Source organism: Chiloscyllium punctatum, chromosome 1 (genome assembly GCF_047496795.1).
Source record: "Chiloscyllium punctatum isolate Juve2018m chromosome 1, sChiPun1.3, whole genome shotgun sequence".
In the NCBI taxonomy this organism is placed as follows: domain Eukaryota; kingdom Metazoa; phylum Chordata; class Chondrichthyes; order Orectolobiformes; family Hemiscylliidae; genus Chiloscyllium; species Chiloscyllium punctatum.
The window spans coordinates 66,943,872-66,970,594 of record NC_092739.1 but is presented as its reverse complement, the minus strand read 5'-3'; the positions used below and the strand labels follow the sequence as shown (position 1 = coordinate 66,970,594).

At 38.6% G+C, this 26,723-nt stretch overlaps 2 protein-coding genes across 6 annotated transcripts in view; one reads left to right on the top strand and one right to left on the bottom strand.

The window, feature by feature from the left end:
* Window positions 1–22,573, top strand: part of rfc1 (replication factor C (activator 1) 1) — an 81,775-nt gene extending 59,202 nt beyond the window's left edge. The window contains 12 exon segments of the mRNA XM_072567807.1: window positions 1,742–1,851; window positions 5,601–5,715; window positions 5,831–5,916; window positions 12,329–12,466; window positions 12,973–13,068; window positions 15,466–15,564; window positions 16,404–16,558; window positions 17,690–17,807; window positions 19,195–19,340; window positions 20,063–20,276; window positions 20,465–20,659; window positions 21,432–22,573. Coding sequence (XP_072423908.1) covers window positions 1,742–1,851; window positions 5,601–5,715; window positions 5,831–5,916; window positions 12,329–12,466; window positions 12,973–13,068; window positions 15,466–15,564; window positions 16,404–16,558; window positions 17,690–17,807; window positions 19,195–19,340; window positions 20,063–20,276; window positions 20,465–20,659; window positions 21,432–21,524 — 1,565 coding nt within the window. The 3' untranslated portion in view covers window positions 21,525–22,573.
* Window positions 22,574–23,658: 1,085 nt separating this feature from the next.
* wdr19 (WD repeat domain 19) overlaps window positions 23,659–26,723 on the bottom strand; it is a 164,002-nt gene continuing 160,937 nt past the window's right edge. For all 5 annotated transcript variants that reach the window (XM_072567762.1, XM_072567791.1, XM_072567800.1 and 2 more), the window contains one exon: window positions 23,659–23,817. The gene's annotated coding sequence lies outside the window, so the exon portion shown is untranslated. The remainder of the gene's footprint in view (window positions 23,818–26,723) is intronic.

Sequence of the window (26,723 nt, the reverse complement as noted above, 5' to 3'; positions counted from 1 at the left end):
CATTTTGCTCTTTAGGTTCCAGGCCCACCTTGTATTCGCTTCCCCAAATGACTTTTGTGCTTAATGCTGGAGAAACTTTACTAGTTCAAATTTTGCTTCTCTTTTGTATTGTTTTTTTCATGCACATTAAGCTAAACTGAAGCTTTGGAACTTTGAAGAGCATAGAGATAATTGGCCATCAAAATTTGAAATATGCCAAAGTTGTTCTGCATGTCACATGGTGAAAAATAAATTAGTACATCAATGAATTCTCATTTAACTACATTATTTAAAGATTTCTTTCAGAATGTCAAGATGTGCCACTTACAAATATAGGCTAGGAGCAACTCACTGCTCCATCTCTAGAGGAACTATCAATTGCTGCACTTCCTCTCCATACGATCCACTGAGTTCTTCCAGTTTTCTCTGAATTCTTGCACTGTCTCAGCAATTAATTGCAAACAAATGAATGAAATTCTTGCAGCAAATGACAAGGTCACAACATCCAAAGTAGACCCTAAGACAAACAGCAACTTTTTAAGTTTACTGGCATACTGGGTATGTATTGGAAACCTATGTTTCTTGGACAAATGCTAGTCAATAACTGTTTAGGTAGAACTAGCTTGTTCTGACTGATGAAGTTACATGACCCAGATTGGTTAGCAGACTCATCTGGTTGTTTGAAATAAAAATAAAATATGGTGGAAATACTTAGCAGGTCTGGCAGCATCCATGCAGAGAAACAGGCTATGACTTTTAGGGTTCTGGTGAAAGTTTGTATGTGAGGAAACTCTGTATTCTCTCTCCACAGATGCTGTCAGACCTGCTGAATATTTTCAGCATTTCTGGTTTTATTTGAGATGTTCAACATCCGTGGCAATTTGCTTTAGTGTTTTCTAGGTATTTATTTGGTTTTGATCTGATCTAGAAATGGAGACTTTGGTTTGTTTCAAGTCAACTTATTGTTTAATGTTTCAACAGTTTGCTCTTCTTGGAGAACCTCCTCTGGGACCTGATTATTCTGTCAAGTTTTCTATTATGCAGCCTTTCTGCCTTTACTTGATTGAAGAAAGCAGTTCACCTATTCTCTACTGACTTTAATAATCAACTTTCCAAGTTTTTATAATTGAAAGCTAAACTCAACCCTTGATGTCTTTTTATTCTTCCTTATATTTTAAACACCCTTAAGGTCCTTTCACTTGTTGACAGTCCTCCTTCTATTTTATCCAGTGATTTCTCATGAGTGCAACCGCTGTTTTTAACCACATACTGATCTTCACACAACAGTTTGCTCCCTTCAAATCAGGATTTTCTTTTTTGGCAAGAAACATTTGTGTTTTTAGGTACGTAGATTCCAATTGGGCATAAGAATCTAATCTCTTCCATTCATCTCAATCTTATTTTTTGGAAGCATAATTTTTGGTTAATACTGTATGATGTTTCACAATAACTATGTATGACATAGAATGATACAGCATAGAGGAGGCCATTTCAGTCCATCATGCCTGAACTGAAAGAGCTATTGTCAATACTATTCCCTTTTTCTCAGTAAACTTGTATATTATGTTCCGTTCCATTTTTGTATTGCCAGCTACAGGCACAAGTCGATACAGAGATTGTGAAATAATTGCTAATGAGGGATTCTCAAGATCATTTACAACGTATGAAAATAGCTCTCATATGCTTTCTTGTAATAATTGTGCACTGTTCTGTCTGTACAGTGCAGAGCATACAGTTATATTTTTAATGTCCCTTTGTCCAGCAAAATTCACTAAATCTGGTGGAAAGGATGATGGTTCAAGTTTCAAAGCTGCACTGCTGTCCGGTCCTCCTGGTGTAGGTAAAACAACCACAGCTACTCTGGTCTGTAAGGTAAGAACACCTTAATGCTTGGATAAAATGTATTTTCCTTTCCATGATTAGCATGTGGTGTATGTTTAATGCAGTTTTTTGCATTTTACAGTAATACTGAAGTTGTAGTATTAAGCCTGGGAGAAGTAACTTGATACCTTGAAAAGATCATGTCACATTTCTTAAATCATAGCTGGATTAATACCTTAGGATGTGGCCAGTCAGCCTCTTGGACTTTTGGGGCACCTTTTAATCTGTCTGAATTTATTTATGTTGAGCATACAGATCTTGTTTGCAAGCAACAATATCCTAATTGCAAGCATTTACATTTTAATTGCTGGAATGAAAGCTGAAAACAGTAATTTCAGGTAGTACAAACACATCAAAGGATTGATGCACTAACATTTAGTGCAATGAACTTCCTTAATGTAGAAATTCAACTACTGTAATCTCCTGTTATCTTGTGTTTTATTATAAGCAGTTGTCACATTAAGAGCTAGGCTGTCTTTTTGTTCATTTTCCTGTAATTAATAAAATGTCATTAATGGATGTTTCACAGTTTCTTACAGCTTTTGAAAAATGTGCAAGTATTGATATATATTTCAAGCAGTCTATGCAACCTTGCAAGCAATTCTCACGCAAAGCATTAATTGCATTTTATATCATGCCAACTTGGTTCTTGGAAATAATTTTCATCAAGTATTTCTTCATACAGAAATCTCATTGACTTTACTACCCTTCCAGAATCTGGGTTCCAGCATCTGCCACCCTCTGAATGGAAAAAAACTCAACTCCCCTTCCATTTTTTTTTGCTAAGTACTTTGAATCAATGTCCATAGTTATTGGTATGCTTGCTAAGGGAATTGGTTTCTTCTCACTTGGATGATTTGCCCACTTTATTATTTTGCTTGGTACCTTGCTATGAGTCATGAGTTAATTTTATTATTCATTGGGAAGAATAATTCAAAAGTGACAGATTTTCATGGGAGCTCATATATCAGAGCTGCATCTGGTTTCCAGCTTATTAAAAGTAATGTTGATGCCTGGGGAAATTCTGATTTTTAAATGCTGGGCTGTTTGGTACACACATCCTAACCAAACCAATACCAAGATCAAATGGGTAAAAAAAAATCCTCTGAAAATTCTCTTGTTGACAAAATCAATTTATCTCATGAGTTGAGCTACATGGTTGGGGAACGACAGAAAATGATTGGCTTGTCATGCTTCCTTCAGTGAATTAACCTGCCAGCAATCCTGGTTAAGGCTCATGTGAAGAAATACCTTTTGAGTGAGGTATTAGAGCACCATTGGAGCCTGTGGAATTGTGCCCCAAAATGTATCTAAAGAGAGCTTTGTGCAGAAAATGGGCAGAGAGATGTTGGCCTGTCCTGTTGTCACCATTACCCGTTGCTGTGACTCATTAAGTGCTGTGACCTTTGGAATCCTAGAACAGCACAAAGCAGATCATTTTGTCACTGTTCTTTTGAATGACCCTTCTTACTTCCAATTATTCACTCTGTCCCCAGATTTGTTTCGCTTATATACTTAGTCAATTTCCTAATTAATCTGTATCCTCCACCCTACTAGGACCCTGTCCCCATCATGAATTGCAGTCAAAATTATTGCATAATCTTTTTCATATCATTTTCATTGTTCTATCACCTTTCCTGAAACCTTTATCCCTCCAGATATTTACCCTTAAGCCATTTTTAAAAAAAGTTACTTTATCTAAACCCTTATGGTATTAAATACCTTATTCAAATTTCCTCTTGCATTCCTTAGAGCAGTGAAATAGTAGTTCTGAAATCCAAGATGAAACTGATTTTGGTATTCAAGGGAGCAGTAGTCATAAAATGTATACATTGAATATGTTAATCAACATTGAAATGCAAATTTTACAAATGCCTTTGCATGCTCAGGCATGAAATTGTAAACGTTGGTTTTTCAGAGGGATTTGCATGTACTTGTGCAGGGAGCACATAGTGTATAGATGCAGTAAGCAATTGGGAAGGCAAATTACATCCTTGCCTTATTTACAAGGATATTGGAGTATAAGGATAAACAAACTTCGCTACACTTGTACAGGGTTTGATGAGACTACTGCTGATCTATGTGCTGTTTTCGTCATTATGTTTAAGGGAGGACATGCTTTGGAGGCAGAACAACAATCATTCACTAAATTGACCCCTGGGATAAGAGGATTGCTCTGTGATGAGAGTTTGAGTGGATTGGATCTATATCTTTTGCATTGATTGGAATGAGAGATCGTCTCAAAGGAATGTACAAGATACTGAAGAGGTTGACAGAGACAGATGTTCTGTCTGCTGACTGGGGAATGTAAAAACATTTGTGCACACTTGTGGACTAAGGAAAAGTCCATTTAAGACCGGAAAACAGAGTTGAAGCAAAGTATCGCCATGATCATATTTCATGGTGTAGCAGGCTCAAAGAGCTGTATGGCCTACTGCTACTTCTACTTATGTCTCTGCCTCCAGTTGTTCTGATTTCAGAAAATGTTTGATAGTTGAATAAATACAATATAAATAGTCTGAGAATTGTTTGAAATGGCTTCTGCACTGTTACTTCTGATGTCTCCACCCCAGTCCAAGGTTCCCCAAGGAAATATCCTTGTCCTCTCCTGTTTCTTCTGTATGTGCTGCCTCTGGCAACATCATCCAAATGTGTGGCATTAGTTTTCGTGTGTACACTGTGAGAACCTTAGTTGCAAGTTACCAACTCTTCCACTTTTGTTGAACTACCCGGCAACTTATCTGACATCCACTACTTGATGAACAGAAATTACCTCCAATTAAATATTGGGAGGACAGAAAACATTGCTTTTGGTTTCTGATTTGAAATCTGTTCCCTACTGTTTCCATCTCTCTCATTGGCAACCATTTGATACGAAGCCAGTCTGGTTGCAACTCTTGATGTCCTATTTAATTCAAAATGAATTTCTGATCCTGTATTAATATATAGCTTGTACTTCTGTAAATTTGTCTGACTTTTGTCCCTGTTTCAGCTCATCTGAAACTTTCTTATGCTTCATTACCTTTAGATTGGCCCATTGTAATGAACTGCTGGCTGGTTTCTTACCTGCTGAGCTCTGTAAACTTGATGTCATTCAAAACTTTGTTGCCTGCACGTTAACTTGTACCAAGTCCAATTCTCCTGTAACCTCTGTGCTCACTGAACTACATTGACTCTTAATCAAGCAACATTTTGATTTTAAAATTCTCATCCTTGTTTTCAAATCTTTACCATGGTCTCACTCCTTCTTACCACTAATCTTTTTCTTCCCCATAATCTTTTAAACCCTCTACGTTCCTAATTTTGGCCTCTTGTTTATGCTTGATTTTAACTACTCCAGCGTAGCTCTGGAATACCTTCTATACCTCTCTGTCCCTCCTGAAAGACACACCTTCGACCTACTTCTTTGACCAAATATTTGCTCATCTGAGCCTTATATGGTTTGTTCACACAATTGTGAATTGTTACAGTACAGAAGGAGGCCATTAGGCTCATTGGGATTACGCTGGCTTACTATGTCAGCAGTTTGCAGAGTGCCATTCTCCTGACTTCTCTCTGTACCACTGTATTTTCTTCCTTTACAAATAACAGTCTAAGTTCACATTAAATGCTTTGATTTGACCTGCCTCCTGTACGCTGTCCTGCAGTCCATTGCAGACTTAAACATTTGTTGTGTTAACAGGTTGCTTTTTCAAAAATATGTTTTCAGAAGTACTCAAAGATTTTTTTTTGTCTGGAAGGATCTGGGCTACAGCTATGTTGAACTTAATGCCAGTGATGCTCGCAGCAAAAACACACTAAAGGAAGTGATAGCAGAGTCACTGAACAATACAAGTATCAAAGGATTCTCATCAGGTGGGTGCTGATAAATGGAGTGGGTCTGCATCAGTTTTTCCAGTAAGCTGTTGGCACCATTCGACAATAGCTAACCAGCTTTTCTGCTTTTTCTAAATTACGTTTTTCTTTTCAGGAGCACCATCAGTAAGCACTAAACACTTGCTAATCATGGATGAGGTGGATGGAATGTCTGGCAATGAGGACAGGGGAGGGATACAGGTAACAGTTTGCTTTATTTAATGTGGAAGCTGATGTGTTTAAACAATGCCCAGGCAACTTTTGACGAAATACCGAGTCTAGTTTGTGTATTGAGTGACTGCGAAAAGGGGAACTGCTCTTTACTGTTGTACATGCAGGATGGTGTTTCCAATGGTATACAGTATTTATATATGTTTATATCAGTTTACTCTCAATTATCAATAAAATGATGGATGGTATCATCTGTAGTGCTTTTTAAGCAGTGCCTGCTCAGATATAAGCTGTTCAGTGATGCCTAGTTTGGATTCTGCCAGGGCCACTCAGCTGCTGACCTCATTACTTTTCAAATATGGACAAAAGAGCTGAATTTCTGAGGTGAAGTGAGAGTGACTGCCCTTGACATCAAGGCAGCGTTCAACTGAGTGTAGCATCAAGGAGCCCTAGAAAAACTAGAATCCATGTGAATCGGAACAAAGTCTGCGTTGGTTGGAGTCACAGATAGGAAGCTGCTTGTTGGAGGTCAGTCACCTTGGCTGCAGGGTAATTCTGCACGAGTTCCTAGGGGGTAGTTTTCTAGGGTCAACCATCAACATTGCTCCATCAGTGACCTTCCCTCGATCATAAAGTCAAAAATGGGTGTTCGCTTATTATTGCATCATTACCCGGCACCATTTGTGACTCCTCAGATACTAAAGCAGTACATTTTCAAATGTAACATGACCTGGGCAATGTTAGGGCTTGGGCTGACAAGCGACAAGTAACATTTGTGCCATACAAATATCAGGCAATGACCTACTCCAATAAAAGGCAGTCTAGCCACCACCCCTTGAGATTCAATGGTGTTACTATCACTGAATCTCTCCCCCCCCCCCCCCCCCCCCCCAGCCATTAACATTCTTGGGTTTACCATTGACCAGAAGCCCAACTGTACACTCCATATAAATACAAGAGCAGGTCAGAGGTGAGGATTACTGTGGTGAGAAACTAACCACCTGACTCATGAAAGCAAGTCCACCATCTACAAGGCACAAGTTGGGAGTGTGATGGAATACTCCCCACTTGCCTGGATGGGTGCAGCTCCAACAACATTCATGCTTGACACCATCCAGAACAAGGCAGTCCACTTGATTAGCATCACATCCACAAGCATCCACTCCCTCCACCACTGAAGTTTAGTAACAGCAGTGTGTACTCTCTACAAGATGTACTGCAGAAATTTACCGAAGATCCTTAGACAGCAGGAACCTTCCAAACCCATGACCACTTCCATCTAGAAGGACAAGGGCAGCAGATACTCAGGAATGGCACTACTTGCAAGTTTCTCTCCAAACCACTCAACGTCCTGACTTGGAAATATTTACTGTCACTGGCTCAAATTCCTGGAATTCCCTCCCTAAGGACATTGTGAGTCAACCCACAGCACATGGACTGCAGTAGTTCAAGAAGGCTGCTCACCATCACCACCTCAGGAGTAGCTCATTGCAGGCAATAAAATGCTTTTGCCATTGCAAACCAGTGATGCCCAAATCCCATGAGTAAGTAAATAATTTAAAAGAAGAACAGGAGACTGTTCAGTGAAATTTATATTTAAAGTGTAGATTGCTTAATTCTTAAATTCCTGCTAAAGTGCACTTGCCCACTCTGGGATTTTCATTCTTGTTCTCCAGTATTTACTGCTAGTTTCTATCGTTACTGCAGTGTTGAGAATCAATCATGAAGTAATGTAACTCTGGTCACCTGTAGTTTAGACTAGGGAGTGTTACTGGTTCCCATCCCATTATGACAGAGTTGAATTTTTTGATTTGGCACAGTTGTTTGCTGACAAAATTAATTATATTCACATTTTGCCCATGAATCAAGAATTTGAACAACTGACCTACATACCGTAATCACTGTAAACTACTGTAGTGGAATTAATTATACTCAACTGGAAAAAAAATTCTGGGAATTTGTGGGAATGAGGAGAATTTCAAAAAGGAACACCAAATGATGGAATACTGGGAGGGATATAGACAACACTAGAGTAGGTAAGTCAATAGGTGAGTCTTGCATAAAGGCAAAGGTAACGAGAAGCAAATCAGGGTTACAGGGTTTGTATATAAATGCCCTGCGTATGGTAAATAAGATTGGGGATTTGCAGATGCAGATGCAGATTCCCATGCAGAATTATGATGTGGCTCAAAGAAGGGCTAAGTCAAGGATGTCACAGAACAGCTTTTCTGTTTTTGTTTCTACCAAGGTGACTAGCTTCATACTTGTATTTATATTCCATTTGTCATACTCTAGCCCATTCACTTACTCTCCAAGTCCCCTTGAAACTTCCCCACAACTTGAATTCCCATCCAGTTTGGTGTAATCAGCAAATGTAGAAATATTGCAACTGGTCCCCACGTACTCCTTTTCAAATCGATCATAATTCTGGATCAGGTGGATTTGAACCTGAGCCACTTGGCACAGACATAGGGACATTGCCACTGCGCCACAAGAGTTCTCAAACATTTCACAGTGCATAAATCAAATCAATTCAAAGGCCCTTTGCTGCTTGTCCCTACATTCAGATTATGGATTGTGGATTCAGCACTGACCCTTGTGGTATCCTACTAAACAGCAAATCATCCTGAAAATAATTCATTTGTTCCTACACTCTGCTTTCTATCTGTTAACTAATTCTCAATCTAACTCGTGTATTTCTCCAACTCCCATGAACTCTAATGTTATTTACTATCCTCCTCTGTGGGACTTTATCAAAATCCTTCTGAAAATTCAAATACACAGCATTCATTGTTTATGCTGTAGGTAAATCCTGAAAAAGGAAATCCCAACAAGTTTGTCAGATATGATTTCCCTTTCATAAATCCATTGATTCTGTCTTTTTTTTTGGTAAATGTTCAGTTAATATATCCTTCTCTAATTGATCCTAATATCCTTCCTTCGCCAGCAGGTCTGTAGTTCTCCATTCTCTGTCTTCCTATCTCCTTAAATAGTAATTATATTTGCTATCTTCCAGTCAGCAGGAACATTTTCAGAGTCTATAACATTAAGAAAGATAACTACCAATGCATCTCTTTTGCTACTTCCTACAACACCTTTGGATGAAGTTCATCTGGTTCAGGAGATTAATTGCCCCTCGATCTAGCTAATTTGTCAACCACCACCTCTTTACTAATCTAATTTATTTTAGCTTTCCACTTTAACAAATTCCTTGGAGGCTGAGTACTTTTGGAGATTTTCTTCTTGAAGCCAAGTGCAAAGTAGCTGTTAATTTCTTTGCAATTTTTCTGTTCTCCTCAATAAATTCTCCTGTGTCTGCCTCTAATAGGCCCATATCTATCCTTTTTCTTCTACATGCCAATAGACTGCTTTTGCAGACTCCTTTGTGATTCGCTAGCTTGCACTTGTGTTGTGTTTTCCCTTGCTGTATTAATTTCTTGGTCCTAAATTGCTCCCAGTCCTCAGGCTTATCATTATTTCTGATATTCTTATAGTCCCGTTCCTTTGATCCAAGAATTCGCCTTTCCCTTTGGGAGTTTGTTCTATAGAGGAGTGTATATCTGTTGTAGACCTTGTCATATTTAATTGCTAACCATTGCCTGTTTATCATTTTTTTTCATGTATTTTCCAAATCCACCTTACCTAACCTGTTCCTCATAGTTTCCTTTGCTCAGATTTAAGATCCTAGTTTCAGAATATGCTATGTTGTATTAATTCTTACTATAAAATTCTATCATATAATGGTCAGTATTGCCAGAAGGTAGCTTACAGTAAAGTTATTAATTAGTCCTTTCTCATTACGCAATGCCATATCTGAAGTAGCCCCATCCCCAATTTACTTCGGAATGTACTTTTCCTGAAATCCATCTTGTACACACTTTAGGAATTCATCCTTCGTATCTGATTTGGTTGACCCAGTCTATATACAAATTGAAGTCTACCATTATTACTGTATTACCCATGTTACACATCTCTAATTTCCTGATTTCTAATGTGTCCAAAATTAGTATTAGATTGAGTTCTGAAGAAGTCACTGGGCTCACTGGTAACGCTGATTTCTCTGCACAGATGCTGCTAGACCTGCTGAATTTCTCTAGCAATTTCTGTTTTTTGGTTCGCATCTTCAGCATCTGAGTTCTTTGTTGTGGTTCTGTTCGCCGAGCTGGGAATTTGTGTTGCAGACTAGTTGGTGTTCACGGATGAGGATCGTTAGCTGTCTTCCTGTTTGTCCTATGTCATGAAACGACACGACCAGCTATCCTTAGCCACACATGCAGATGACAAGCAGCATGAGTTCGACTGGGACAACACTGCTATTATAGGACAAGCCAAACAGAGAACAGCCAGGGAATTCCTAGAGGCATGGCACTCATCCACAGATTCAATGAATAAGCACATCGACCTGGACCCAATATACCAACCACTGCAACGGACAGCTGGAACTGACAATCGGAAGCGGCAGAGACAAACCACTATAAATGCTGGAGGAAAGATCACAGAAGCACTTCACAGGAGGCTCCCAAGCACTGAGGATGTCACCTAGACAGGGGACGAAACGTCTGCAACACAAATTCCCCAGCTCGGTGAACAGAACCACAACAACGAGCACCCGAGCTACAAATCTTCTCACAAACTTTGATCTGAGTTCTTTGTTTTATTTTGGTACTAGTGTTTGTTTTCCCTTGCTGTTTATGTCCACCCAAACTGATTCTATATCTCGATCCCTTGATTGAAAATTCTCTGTGATTGGTGTTCTGATGTTGTTTCATGTTAAGAGTGCTACCTCTCCTTTTCCTTTTTTGGACTATGCCTCCTAAATGTAGAATATCCTTGGATATTTTTGTTCACTGTCTGGCTATATCGTCTTAACAGTAATTAAATCATGTCCATTTACCTTAATTTATGCAATCAAATTATCAGCCTTTGTTGTAATACCACATGCATTCAGATGGAGTTCCTTAATACTGTCTTTTTAATGTATTCTCCACTTGCATCTGGTATGACGCTTTTATCTGTCTTCTATTTTTGACTGTTTCCAGTTTTGTTTCCCAGATTCCTTCAGTTCTGATAGCCAGAAAATTTCTACAGATTCTCTCTACAAACTAACAATTGCCTTTCTGCAGATATGAAGCAGCTGTTCTGAAATAAAACCTAATTCTTCTCAAACTACTAGTAGCATTTGACTGTTATAATTTTTGTATGTCATTAAACACATTAGCGTTTCTTCAACTAATTTTAAGAGTATCTTGCTTGGCACTTAACTTCCAAGAAAGCCTGTAATTTCTGTTTAATTCACTGTTCCAAATGACTTTGACGGTTTTTTTGAGAAATAGTTACCCTTGTAGAAACCCTAAAACAAAAACCATGTTTGCTTCTACAGAAGAGCCTCTATTATCTGAACAAGATGGGCAGGCACTGTTTTATTTGCATAATTGATTATTTGGTTAATTGATTCAATAATTTACTTTTGGGGTTTGGAATTTTCTGTTAAGTCTGCGCCCTGTTCAGGAGACTAGGCAGTAGCATAAGTGCGTGCAAGCCTTTGCACCCCTGCCCACCCCCTGCACCCTGTCCAACACTGTCACCACCTTCTTCTCCTCCCCCCTCCCCCCCCCCCCCCCCAAAAGAAAAACCCCCATGCACCCCACGTGCCCCTGCCCCCTCTCCTTGGCAGCTGGACTGGATACCAACAACTGCTGCCTTTTGGGGTGGGGGGGATGGTGTGAGTCTCCAAATAGCGCGCGCACACAACTTCTTACTGCAACTTTTTGACAGGTTCTACTTTTGGCCTGTACAGAACAATGTTGGAGACACTATCTGGGGAAGGGGGGGGATGTTTTAAGGTATAAATCTGTGTAGAACTCCAGGGAAGTGTGGGGAGAGAGGGCGGGAGATCAGTCATTTGGAGAGGTGCCTGGGCTCCCATCGATGTACAGGACTTGGCAGCATTTCAGTAAGCCAAATTCACTTTTAATCACTAAATAAAAGACACGATCAGTGTTGGAAACAGGTCTTAGAAACAGTATATCAATTGGAACCTCGATCTCCTTCAGGTAATCTGATATTTGGATAATTTATATTCCTCTGTACTTTAAAATCCACATTCCAAATTATTATTATGTATTATACACATTTATCGCATTCACCTGTATTTCTGTTCCTGATTTGTATTTAGCAATTGCTGTTAAACTTGCAGTTGTGACAAAAGCAAAAAAACCACAGATCCATCCAATGTGTTTCCACAATATATACTCCATCCAAAAGCCATGTACGCTCCTGATTTAAAAAAAATAGGGAATAGAATATCTGGAAATTCCTTTCCTAGATACCTTTGTATGTTTGGACTGGGGATGAAGACTGCTTTGAGTTCAGTGGAGATGTAGACCTTGATTGACTGACTGACTGACTAGTTGTAATTTTGTATTTTTTGTTTCTTTTCTAGGAAATGATTTCTCTCATTAAACGGACCAAAGTTCCTATTCTCTGTATATGTAATGACCGAAATCATCCCAAGATCCGCTCACTGGCCAATTACTGCTTTGACCTCCGCTTTCAGCGGCCTCGAGTAGAACAAATCAAGGTGGGATTGGATTAGTTGTTTCTCTGTTTGTCAATTGATACGTATTCTGCCATTGCATGGTTTCTAGGTAGTTTCAATTTTAATATTGGTTGTTCTGCTTTGAAGGTAGCAATTATGATTTTATCTTATTTAACCACCCAAATATTTGGGTGGTTCTATATATTGTGCTTGCAATCTCAACTCCGCCTTCATTCTTAACCATAGGATTTTTGCCGCCCCTCTTGCTGTGCTGTTGAGAAACTGGCAGAAGTGACCCTTCTCTCACTTCTACATGAGGGCATAAATAGTGATGAAAAGTGAGCTGGAAATTAGTTATCCATTGTATTCAGTGAACCTCATAGGCCTGGCTGCTTTAGTAGGGACAAGGCAGCATTGTATTACAGAATAGTTATTTTACGTCATCCTATAACTATATCAAAAATTAAATTCACTCTGTATTGTTTCTGAAGAAAATCCTATATATATGACCCTCTGATCACTTCTCTAAGACACTTTCTTTCTTTCAGGGAGCAATGATGACTGTTGCTTTTAAAGAAGGCTTGAAGATTCCCCCTCCTGCTATGAATGAAATTATACTTGCAGCAAATCAGGATATCAGACAGGTTAGTGAACTGGAATCGGTATCAGAATGTTTGTATTTTGTGCAGTGCAAGTCTGTAAAATAATAGGTTGCAGAAACCTCCTTGTTGCCTCAATTTGTTTTAACTGGATCTGTGCCATTGTTACTAACTAATGGCTGCAAGTCCTTCATAACATGACTGTTCCTACACTTAGTTTTCAGTATTGTTTAATTGCTTAAAACACAATACTTGTCATTTGTATATAACTCTCCAGAATCAACTGAAAATAGAAACTAACAAAATTCTGAAAGGTACAGTTCAAAAAAAGGCAATTTCTTTTCATTTAAAAAGAAGCTGGGGTTTGAGCCAAGGGCTGAGGATCTTTGAGCTTGTTTATGCAGTGTAAATTGACATAATAGGACGCTGTTTAGGCTCAAACCAATTTTACTATTTAGTTTGGTCATGACTTGTCTGTCCCTGAGCTCTACTTGTTAGTTTTGCGTTGTATCCCTTGACAGCTGTGTTGAGCATTCACAGACCTTCAAAGTTTGTGAGAAGATTTGTAGCTCGGGTGCTCGTTGTTGTGGTTCTGTTCCCCGAGCTGGGAATTTGTGTTGCAGACGTTTCGTCCCCTGTCTAGGTGACATCCTCAGTGCTTGGGAGTCTCCTGTGAAGCGCTTCTGTGATGTTTCCTCCGGCATTTGTAGTGGTTTGAATCTGCCGCTTCCAGTTGTTCGTTCCAGCTGTCCGCTGCAGTGGTCGGTATATTGGGTCCAGGTCGATGTGCTTAATAATGACCTGGACCCAATATACCGACCACTGCAGCGGACAGCTGGAACTAACAACCGGAAGCGGCAGATTCAAACCACTACAAATGCCGGAGGAAACATCACAGAAGCGCTTCACAGGAGGCTCCCAAGCACTGAGGATGTCACCTAGACAGGGGACAAAACGTCTGCAACGCAAATTCCCAGCTCGGCGAACAGAACCACAACAATTCACAGACCTTTGGGAGGGCTAAGCCTAAATATCTGCTATCCTTTTGTAGAAAAAGTTTTTTTTAATTTCACTTCTTCATTGCCTAGCTCCTAGCTTATGTCCACATGTGCTAAAGATATAATCGCTAGAGGAAAGAGCTTCTCTGTCAACCCTCTCAAAATTGTTATATAACGATCAGACTCCTCTGCTTAAGGGATTACAAACCAAGCTTATGCAACCTATCCTTGTAATTTAATTGTCCAAACCTTGTTTGCGTTCTGGTGAATCTGTGCCAAACCAAGGCAATGCGATGTAATGTTTAAAGCTGATGCAGCATTCCAGATGGGGTCAGATCAGGGCTGTGTGCAACTGTAGAAAAACATTTCCCACCTTTTGATGTTAACACCCTTGATAAATATTATTAGCCTTTTTGATTGCTTTCTGTACCACTTTGTCAACCTTTAGTGATGTGTGTATCTGGACATCAAATCTCTTTGCTCCTCTAACAGTGCAAGCTCCTTGTTTACTAATCATATTTATGAATTTCAATCAATTTACTTTCCTTATTGCTTTCCAGCAAGTCTTATAATATTGAGTCTGTCTTGAGTGTGATCTGGCACTAGTGTCTTGGGCAATTCACATGTTTGTTTTTCAACAAATGGGTACTCAAAGCATTCAAGACAACTGACCACGCAGTCATCAGATTTAAAATTTTGGACATTGAGGCTTACAAAGGCGTTTTATTTGATACTTGTTGGCACGTATTCCATCTCTCCCCTCTGCATGAAGACTGAAAGAACGTTGGATGCTGTAAATCAAGGAAAAACAGAAGTTGCTGGAAAAACTCAACCAGTCTGGCAGCATCTGCAGAGAAATCAAAGTTAACGTTTTGGGTCTGGTGACTCAGAACTGAGTTCTGAGGAAGGGTCACCTGATTTAAAATGTTAAATCTGATTTCTCTTCACAGATGCTGCCAAACCTGATGAGCTTTTCCAGCACCTACTGTTTTTGGTCTCCTCTCTGCATGTTGCATTTATTTTGGGGGAAGAAAAACAAATCCGATGTTACCATCCTGCTTCTCTCTCTGGGCTGCTATCTTCACTGTTTCTGAAGTTCTGATCTTTGTCAACAGGTGTCAGGTAGTCTTGTCACTCCGTCCGGCAGCTCTCATTAGAAGGTATTTGGGGGATATTAGCAAGTCTTGGATCAAAGCCCACCTCCATCCCCTTCAGCTGTGGTCTGTTCCATGGTCCTAATGTGTGGCTAAACTGGTGGGTTAGAGGAAATAATTCTAAATTCATCAGACTGCACCTTCTAGCCTGAAATGAGACTCTTGAGCTGTTTCAAGTGTCCTTAAGTTTATTTTAAGCTTTCCTCTGTCCAAAGCTCAGCATGATTCCTGAATATTTAGATATCATTGACCTTGTCACTTGTGTGTCTTTGTTCCCCCACATTTTCTAGGTTCTGCATAATCTCAGTATGTGGTGTGCAGAAAACAAGACTTTGACTTATGATCAGGCAAAAGAAAATGGCAGCAAGACGAGAAAAGATACTAAACTGGTGAGGCCATCATTTTAGACGGTTTGTTCTCTATTGTTGCACAGATGATGGAAGGCATTGTATTAGGTATGATCTTTAGAGTTTGGGCTTCCCAAATTGTGTGAATTTGTGTCCTAGTACTGATTAATATTTGATTTTCATTAGTATAATTTAAGTCTTATTTATGGGGTTTCTGCTCAGGAGTATTGATGTTAACACTGGGCAGCAAGTTACCTTTCTCTAATTGTCTGTGAACTGAATGGCTTGCTAGACTGTTAAGGGTCAGTGGCATTGCTGTGGGTCTGGAGTCATGAGAAAGCCAGATCAGATAAAATTGTCAGCTTTCTTTCCTTCCAACGCATCAGTGAATCAGATAGGATTGTTATGACAATTAGCAGTGGTTACCATTACTCAGACTGGTTTTCAATTCATTAATTAAATTTAAACTCCACCAGCTGTCATGATGAGGTTTTAAACTCATGTCCCCAGATCATTTAGTCTGGGCTTCTGGATGACTGGTCCAGTCACGCAACTGCTAAGCTACTTTCTCCCAATTTAGTGCGTTCAGCTTTGGGATCAAGCGCCAGTATTCCCAGGAAAAACTGCAAAGGGGAATAGGATATAAGCTGAACAAAAGGTGTTTTGGAAAATCACGCTGCACTTTTAGTCTTGCTTAGTACAATTATGAAGTATGTTGAGTCGTATTTTTGATGATCTTAAAATTTTGAGCATGTTTTGAATCTTGAAAAACACAATACCTTTTTGATATTCAATTAGATAAATATTCTATTTTACTGCCATATACTTAAAAAAAATCCTTATGGATATTTCTTACAAAGTAGTCAATTTCCTTATTTCAGGGTCCCTTTGATGTTGTGAGGAAAGTATTTGCTACTGGAGAGGAGGCGGCCCACATGAGTCTGATAGACAAGTCCGACCTTTTCTTTCATGATTACTCAATAGCACCGCTCTTTGTGCAAGAAAACTATTTGCACGTGAAGCCCGCAGCTGCTGGGTAAGTAGCGGGATATTGACCCTGCTTCCCCTTTGCTCAGTCAGTTTACATTTCACAGAATATCTTTAGGATTTATTTTTATTTTGAATGTTCTGTTTTTGTATTAAAATGATTAAGTACTGCGCAGGCTGGAATGCTGTGTTCCCTCAACTCATGGCTGTTGGTAGTGTGTTCAAAATTAATGAAGTACAAAAAGAAATCCTAGAGTATGAAAGATAGGAAGAGTGGGGTCTTTGGCCCTCCAAGCCTGCACCATCGTTTGATACAATCCTGGCTGATCACCTGACCCTGTTCCCATTTTTGCCCCATACCCTTGATCCCTTTAATCCTCAGAGCTATATCTGATTCCTTGTTTGAAAGCATATAGTGTTTTCGCCTCAGTTGTTTTCTGAATGAAGTTATTCTGGGTGTGATAATACAGTTATCTGAGATTATCTCTTAACTTGGAATATTGTGCTGGTTAAATTAACTACTGATGAAGGTTAAAAGCAGATGATCCAATAAAGCAATAGAATACTGTAAGGACCACAAAGGAAATAGTATCAGAGGAACCTTTGTCTAAAGGCAATTCAGTTGTTAGGAATAGAAACTTTAAGGTGTTTAAATATGATTTTACTAAGTTTTTGAATCATTGACTTCATGTGACCATCATGACCATCTCAGCTAGACAGAGCTGTATAACATTTAAAAATCACTAATATATTTGGATAACATGCTGTGTTTTAATAGTGATGTTATCCTGCTCAGAATGTAGTGCAGGACTTGAACTATGAAACTACAAGCTGGAGCTTTTCACTGCAGTGTGTACCTAAGAGTTTTGTCTTGGGGTGAATAACAGGAATTCACTATTTTTATTAAATTCACTGCTTTCTTTTAATGGCTATCCATTTGCACAGAATGAACTATAAAACTACAGTACTGAATGACAGTTTATAATAGACGTAGTTTGGTGTCTAAACCCTTGCGGTAATTTAGATAGTTGTTGGGTTTCATTGTTTTAAATCTTTTACTGAATTCTTGATTTGGATGCTCCCTTCCCCAGAATTTTATTCACTTTTTGTCCATTTTGTGGTGAATAGAAATAGTTTTGTTTGTTGCTGTTAGTAGTGTTGTTCTGTGCTTATGTTTTAGAACAAACATGAAGAAGCACCTCATGCTCTTGAGTAAGACAGCAGAAAGTATCTGTGATGGGGATCTTGTTGATAAAAGAATTCGTTCTCTGCAGTCGTGGAATCTCCTCCCTACTCAGGTCAGTGCTGGGAAGAGACTTGTGTTGAGTAATAAGGCATTTTCTCTTATTCCTGCCTGTTACACATCCCAAAATATGCCTTTTCTTTGCATGAGTATCATTGGCTAGGCCACAATTTATTGTTCTTGAGGTGGTAATAGTGAACTGTTTGAATCACGACAGTCCAAGTAAAGTTGGTACATCTACTGCGCTTTTCAGAAGAATTCCAGGATCCTAACCAAGTTTAGGAGAAGGAACAGCAGTATTGTTCCAAGTCAAGAAGATGTGAGGCTTGGAGGGGATCTTGCAGATGGTTCCATATATCACAAGCCCTAAGTAGTAAAGGTCATGGGTTTTGCAAAGTCCTGGTGGAGCCCTGATGAATTACAGTGCATCTTGTAGATGGCACACACTGCTGCCTTTGTATGTTTTTTTATGGTTGAGGTACCAATTAGAGACTATTTTGTCCTGGATGCTTTTGTGCAGCTTCAGAAACAAAAAAACAGATATACTTAACTCTTAGCCCACAGCCACACGTGCACAACCTGATGAAAGGTTGCAATGTTCATGCAAAAGGAAGAGCTTTGGTAGTGCTGGAGTTCAAGAGCTGGCCCCCGTTATGTGTAATATGTTACAACAGGAATCTATCTCCTCGCATCCATCAAATTGTGGCTTGTGGCAATCGCATATTAATATTCTCCATTTTTACCACCCTTTCTATGAGTGGGAAAGGTTGATTTAAGAGTTGCACCTTTTTTGTAATGAACTTTTGATAAAGTGCCATCAGTCCGGTATCTCCCTGTTCTGCAACTTGCCTAGTTGGGTTTTCTGTGCACAACATGAAGATGTCACCATTCATATCAATCACTTTAAATGACCTGCTAGCCGAGCAGAAATTCTGATTCTGCAAATGCATGAAATAAATTAAAGCGGAATTCTGACTGCATGTAACCTGGCTAATGGATCAAACCCTTTGAAGGACAATTTCTACATTTGATCATGAAGTATTAAACAATTGTAGAATATATGTGTGCTCATGTTCAAGATGAACCCGATACATTTTTGACTGAAACTTTGAAGTAGTTTGAAGCTTTCCTCATCTGAGATTTGTATTTGTCAGAAACATGAGCTTCAGTCCATTACTTCTCATTTGAAATGAAGCAATATGTGACTGAAGACATTTAACCTTCCTTGATCGAGTTGTACTTCCTGTTGTAAGGCCAGAAAATAGCATTGAAAAGTCTAACAGTAACAGTATTCCAAACTCCAAAGTTATGACAAGTTGAAGTAGTGGAGTCCAGAATTGGAAGGATGCTGTAAATGAATTTAGGAAAGTGGTGAAAATGTCATCAATGTTTAAATGAAATGCTGCAGCCAACTGAAATCTTACTATCTTGTTACTTTTCAGGCCATTTATGCCAGTGTGATCCCTGGTGAATTGATGAGGGGATACATGTCACAGTTTCCAAGTTTCCCAAGCTGGTTGGGAAAATTTTCATCCACTAATAAACATGATCGTGTTGTGCAAGAACTTACCAGGCACATGTGCCTAAGGTATGGAGATGAGTTTTCAACAGAGCAGCCTGTTTATACACAATATATGGTGTGCTGTATTTAAAAATAGGGATCACCTTGTAAGAATTTCTGAGAAGCTTATTGGAGGGAATGATATTAAGCCATATAAGTCTGCATTCAGTTCCCAAAAGTTAGCTGACATTGGAGGTTGCAGTGGCGGCATTGTAACAGGTTCTGGTACCTCTGTATGGAAGAGGGAGGGGGATGTGGGGACGGGAATCCAACAGGATTATTTCTCCTGAGAACTTTGTCACCCCTACTAGAAAATGGATGTGTGTGGGTGGCTGGTCATAATTAATTGCTTAATGATCTTTTGGTGTGGAGAGCTCAAGGTTTAGGTTCAAACACTAAGAATGGAACTTGGGATATGTACCAACCAAACACCCACTCCAGTTTACCCAATGTTTAGTCAGTACTTTGAGTGGGAAGTAGAAAATTTAAGGTGGACAAATGTTCAACTTTATTTCGCAGTCTGACAGAGACTGAAGTGTTGGTCAGTTGATTGTGTGATGGCTTTTGTCTGATGTACAGCCTGCTGAATAACATGCAATCTGTATTTATAGATAATACCATGATCAAACAGAAATAAAATGCCTACTGATAAATTTACTTATTTAGATAAAGATGATCTTTAATTTGTGCTGTCTTTGTTGAACTTTCTCCGATCTCTCATTTAATACTTCCTTTAAAATTTGTTTAAGGACGCATGCCAGTAAACGAGCTGTAAACTTGGATTATCTTCCTTACCTGCGGGATGCTTTGGTGCAGCCTCTAACACTTCAGGGAACAAATGGTGCTCAGGAGGCAGTTGCAACGATGAATGCATATTATCTGATGAAAGAGGATGTAGATAGTATCATGGAGATTAGCAGCTGGGCTGGTCGACCTGATCCTTTCTCAAAACTAGATCCTAAGGTAACTCCAATCACATTTTGGATAGACTGTGTTTCTAGTGGAACTGAACTCTATACTTATTCTGAGTCTAAGCAAGTCATGTGACAAACCTATTAAATTGCTCAACTGTGATAGATCACAGTACACTGTATTCTTATCTAGATTATTGACAGCATTTTGAACTTCTACCCCGTGCTTCCACCCGTCAGGTGAAAGCTGCATTTACACGGACCTATAACAGAGAGACACATTTGACTCCCTATGCACTACAAGCTGTAAAGAAATTGAAACGTGGAAGTACAGCTGGATCATCACTGGACACTGAACTTAATGATGACTTGCAGACAGAGGATGTACAGTCAGAAGAGACTGAGGATAATTTGGAATTAGATGGAATGATTAAGGTTTGACATCTAATTTTATTTAATGTTTAAACCATTCAGGACATTTTGTTGCATAAAATGATTTGAGCTAAAATATCAGTGGAAGAATTTTACCTGGGATGATTTGATGTTTGACATTTGACGAATGAAATGAAGTAGGGTAATGTGTGGACAAGTCTAAAGGAAAGGAAAGACTTTGGCTGTTGACCCAGCTCCAGAAATTTTGTGTGAAAACTGAGACAGTATATTTCCAAGAATAATAGATGATTGGGCCATAATTTATAGATTAGACTAGACGTGTGCATTGAGGACTGTACCTAGTTGAAAATGAAGGCACAATTGATTGAAATAAATGTAAATAATTGGGCACTGAGTCCATTAAAAATGATTGTTCCTGCACAAGTCACTCACTATCCAGACTTGGAAATATGTTGCCATTCCTTCAGTGTCACTAGGGCAAAACCCTGGAATTCCCTTCTTGAAGGGCATTGTGGGTCAACTCATGTGGACTCTAGCGGTTTAAGAAGGCAACTGACAATCACTATCTCAAAGGCAATAAATGCTGGCCATCCAGTGGTGCTAACGTCCTATGAATGAATTAAAAGGATTTGAGACTTGGTGAAACATCTGTGAGAACAGTGTTGACTGAAGCCAGGTTGAATAGTGAAGGTAGTGTTTTCCTTTTAAATATTATCCAGAATTTCCCTCAGAACTATTTCCTGATTGGTTAACAGTTTTTATCTAATGTGATGTTTTCATGGTTAAGATTGCTCACAATTGTTTTTCTTTTTAGCCAAAGAAACCAAAAGCAAAGAACAAAATGGAAGAACAATTACCACAGCAGAAAGGAAGAAAAGATAAAGGGAAACGAAAGGCAACCAAATGATATTGTCTGATTGGTTGGTCTCTACAATTGTTTCCTATCAGCAGAGCTACAATCTCAATGTCTGCTGCTTAATATGACAGTTCAAGGAAAAGTGTAATTCCTTTCAGCTTCTATAAACTTATATTTACTGTCTTTACTCACTGCAGTAGAGATGTGAGAATTATTCACTGTATATATGCAATGCAAAAAAACTACCCTTTTAGGTATTTTTTGAAACTGTACATTAACAAAATTTGGCACAAATTCCTTTTTTAAATAAAGAATTTTTTTCAGTCTCATCAGCAACAGGAAGGTGATTCCGGTGTTACTTTCCTGTGCAGACATAACTGATGAGAAAAGATTTGTGGATTAGCTGGTCTATTCCCTGCACTGGGCTCTGAAGCTTTGACATCCGTGAAGCATTGGTTCCTGTTCTTACTATGGCCTAGTTTGCAACCCTCTGTCCATAGCCATAGCAATACCAATGTGGTAAAGTTATCTTGCGAGCCTATAATCCATCATCCCTTCTCTCTCTCTTGCCCTGTCAAAATGAAAGAAAAATTCAGACTCCTAGTTCTGCACTTTATTTTTATGAGATGAGTACAGAGGACTGTGTTATGCTGACAAAAACTGAAGATGTCAGATTATTCCCATGAGAGTAAAGCCATTAACTCAAGAATATATTGCAATTTTGATGTTTTTTTTAAAAAATCTCATTCACAAAAGACTTTCTGCTTGCAGGATGACTAGGGAGATGTATGCAAGGTTGCTCAGTTGTCACATCCTGGAATGAACAAGGAAGTATCATTGTCTAAGTCATGTGGCTGCCATATTTTGAAAAGTTTAGTTATAATTAATATTCCAGCAATTTTTATGTCCAGACTTGGTACCTGATCCTGTTGAATACCCCAGCTTTCATTCAGTCACTGATTGGTTTGTCCCTAGTGAGGTGTAATATAATGCTTGTTGATTCCATGGAATATTTTTGTTGCTCCTTCCCATGCAAGTTGCTGTGTGGAAATGTTTTTTTTGTTACATTAAATGCTCTGAAAGCTTGTGGTGTCACCAGAGATTATTGAAGTTTAAAAAGTCTGTTACTATATTTTCCATTACCTGGATGCAGGTGCACGCTTCTGTTATATAACATTCACCAGAGATGCAAGGTGTCAAGTTGTTTTGTACATTAGCCATGACAGCAACCTGTTGTATTACTTTCAGGCCAAAGTATTTGGCTTCTTACTGTACTAGCAGAAAGGGTCGCTGGTACTTATTATTTCATTTACTTGGGTTAAAAGTAAGGCTTGCATTGAATTAATACTTTATTGAATCCAATTGAAGCATTTCAAAATATCTGATAGAAATATGCATGTGCTTCATGAGCAAGAAAGCTTCCTTCTGTAGGAATTTCAACATGCACAGGATGAGGTACGTGCAACGGTTTTTAGATCAATGCTGTATTTGAGAAATGTCACCTCTCCCTGTGCATTATTGAATCCTCTGTCTTTGTGTAGGACTTGCAGTCATAAATGTTCACTTGGATTGCTAACAGCCAAGTCTAAAAGCTTACTGTTTTAAAATGGAAGTTTTGTTACTAATACCACACATTGTGACTTCAGGGCATGTATTTTTGTCTTGGGCAGAATGAGGGAACTCATTCCTGTGAAAGGTGGCCCAATGGTTAGTTTTATTTCTGGTAAATTGAACTATGGCCAACAACAATTATAACTGCTGGTGAAAGTTTTTTAGGCTAACTTAAAACAATGTATTTTAGAAAGTGTACATACGGAGCATTGAAATCACGACTTTGGAGTATCCCATAAATCAGGAATTCCTTTAAGATTTCAAATATTAATAATAAATCCAAAAAACCTGCAAAGTCAATCAAGGTATGATGTAAAACAAAAATAAATAAAACTGAAGATAGTGAGGATTTTTGTGTCCCTGAGGCAGGAGACCTGTTCTAGATGTCTGTAATGTCATTCTGAACAAGTTGATTTTTTAAAAAAACACAGCGTGGAGTTCATCAAGCCATTCAGACCACTGTTTGTGTATGTTGGAGAGATTATAGACAGGGAGATTGTGAAAGCTAACTTTGTAATGCTCGATTACATGCTTTACTATCACTTTTATTAAAAAAAATTCTATGCTGAATGTATTAAGAGTTCACAATGAACTTTAATTCATCATAAAGATAAATACTTGATGAAATCCATTTACAATTTGACCATAAAAATGCTTAAAAAGGAAATGTTTCAAATGTAGACGTGCAGTGAAGAACTCCTGGTGCTTTCAACAATGGTTTATGACGCTGGATCTGTAAAATAAATGACATTGTTAAATAAAAACAGAATGCCCAAGTGGTGCAGACAATTAAGACTGAGTCCAATGACTGTTCCATCTCATTGTATCTGTGGAGATGGGAGGTGCCAGTGTTGGACTGGGGTAGACAAAGTTAAAAATCACATGACAAAGGGTTATAGTCCAACAGATTTATTTAAAAGCACAATTTTTCAGAGTGCTGCCAGACTTAGAGTTTCTCTAGCATTGACAATATTAAAGGTGTACTTGGATTCTAAATTAGCGGAAAGGATCACTAGCCCTCATCAAATCTTGCTACAGTTCATTTGTAGTATGAAAACTGAAAATAATCAAATACAATTAAGTAGGTTGTATACTTTTATAATTTATTGAAAATAAGACATTTTCAACTAATACTGAGCTGAAAATGTGTTGCTGGAAAAGTGCAGCAGGTCAGGCAGCACCCAAGGAGCAGGAGAATCGACGTTTTGGGCATGAGCCCTTCTTCAGGATGCTGCCTGACCTGCTGCGCTTTTCCAGCAACACATTTTCAACTAATACTCTGATCTGATCTTCACACTAAAAGAGGAAATAGTGACATGTACTTTCAAGGTTTAGTATTAAACAATGCTTTTCCTTTTTTCCAGTTCAAAATAAATTAATGAGTATAGGCTTAAATCTGATGCCCACTATTTAATTATTCTTGAATTACTAATAATTGTTTGATCTGGTCAGAAGCTAGGTGTTTTATCTAGTGACAATTCAGAATGGACCATAGAACAGAATGATTTTGACGTTTAGAATGTGGTGTGAGCTAATCAGCTGAAGGTGCCTGAAAACCACCAAGTGGATATAGAAACAAAACTGTAGTAAGTCATATCTAGGTTCTTCCCAGAAAGAGTTGGAAACTGATCATCTCTGAAATTCTGTGGTATACATCTTGTTTTGATTTCATGAAAAATAATAATTTCCTGCTTGTCAGCTGTTTCATAGCTTTGAAATTTAGTACTAGTTGTAATATAGTAAAGATTAATTGTAAACTAGGTACTGGAGAAATTTGAATAAATCACTATTTGAATCTAACTTCAAACAAGTTATTGCTTTGAGTTAAAGTTGGGTTATGTGTGGAACATCAGGTTAAGTTGCTGTTAATGTCCTGCAGTAGCATTTACACTATGTAAAGTGAAGAAAACTTTATTTGGAAGGTAAAATTTCTTAGGATAAGGAAAGGCAAACAATCATACCTAATTTCTACCCTTTTCTGTGTAATACTATAGGTGACAGCATCTTTCTGAAGTTGAGACTGAGTAGTTGAGTCATGTCTGAATATTTTCACTGGAAGGGGAGTGATGCATCTATGTAAATAGTGTTGAGAAGGGTCAGACAATCCATGCAGGAATATGACATAGTGGCAATAATGGAAACATACTTCAAAGTGTGAGAATGAGGCACTCTTCTCTGAACACTATATATTGAGAAGGAAATAAGAAAATGAGTAGCCATTGAGGTGAACAGAAAATGTACAGAGAAATCAGCTGTAAAAGTGGAAGCTGTTATCCCAAATTTGTGATGATCATAAATGTTTAGATCGAACTTCAAAGTAATGAGAAGGGATCTAGCTAGGGTTGATTGGAACGAAAGACTGAGATGATACGCATTAAGAACCAGCTACGTGGAAATGAGACTGGCGTTTACAATACCTATGGGTCATATTAAAAACAAAGCCGTTTTGCAGTTAAAGGCTAGAATACTTAAAATTTTGTATTGGTGATTATTAAGGAGTGATCTGACAAAACTCTATTAGAAGCAATGGATAGGAAATAGTCGCCGGTGAGCCTTCTCTGACATTTAAACACTGGTTGATCATCGACAATATCTCAAGTATCCAAATTATTTTCAGAACATGCTCAGTAATGGAGCCTCTGCAGTCTTTTTGACAACAACATTTTGAATAACTACCTGTTGTGTCTATGTTGGGTTATAGTAATGCATAATCAGCTATTCTTTGGACGTCAACACTTCTAAAACTCACCACCTAAGAAATGTTGGATTAATGGTGCTGGAAGAGCACAGCAGTTCAGGCAGCATCCAACGAGCAGCGAAATCAACGTTTCGGGCAAAAGCCCTTCATCAGGAATAATGTTTTATTCCTGATGAAGGGCTTTTGCCCGAAACGTTGATTTCGCTGCTCGTTGGATGCTGCCTGAACTGCTGTGCTCTTCCAGCACCACTAATCCAGTATTTGATTTTCAGCATCTGCAGTCATTGTTTTTACCTAAGAAATGTTGTCAGTGTCCAAAAAAAGGCTTATCTTAAGGACAATTAAATCAATGTCGGTAAGACAAAATTCATAGTTAGTTTTCATACTAAAGGATGGCACACAATCGTATTCCTCGATTCATGCTGGGACTACTGTGTTTTTGCTATGTACAAATGACTTGGAGTTATGACAAACAGGGTGATATGAACTGCCTGCAATAGGTCTTGGTATCTTAGAAAAATGCTTTTACTGTGACCACTTCCACCTGCAAAGTTTCCTCCAAGCTGCTTACCATCCAGACTTGAAATTGTACTCCCATTCCTTCAGTGTCACTGGGTCAAAATCCCGGAACTAGTATCGTGGGTCTATCTATATAAAATGGACTACAGTGGTTCAAGAAGGCAACTACGACTACCTTCGAGGACAACCAGGGATTGGCAACGAATGCTACTTCCACATCTCATGGGTGAATTTTTTTTAAAACAAGTCCAGGCTTTTTTTTTGACTTTGTCATATAAAGTAAAGAAAACAGAAACCAATAATCTTAGAGGGTAGTTGGGCACTTGAAGGAAACATAAACCTATGGGTTACAGCAGACTAGATTGCTTGGTAGAATCGACTGGCCTCCGTGGATAGTGATAATTGTACTAGCAATGATGAAA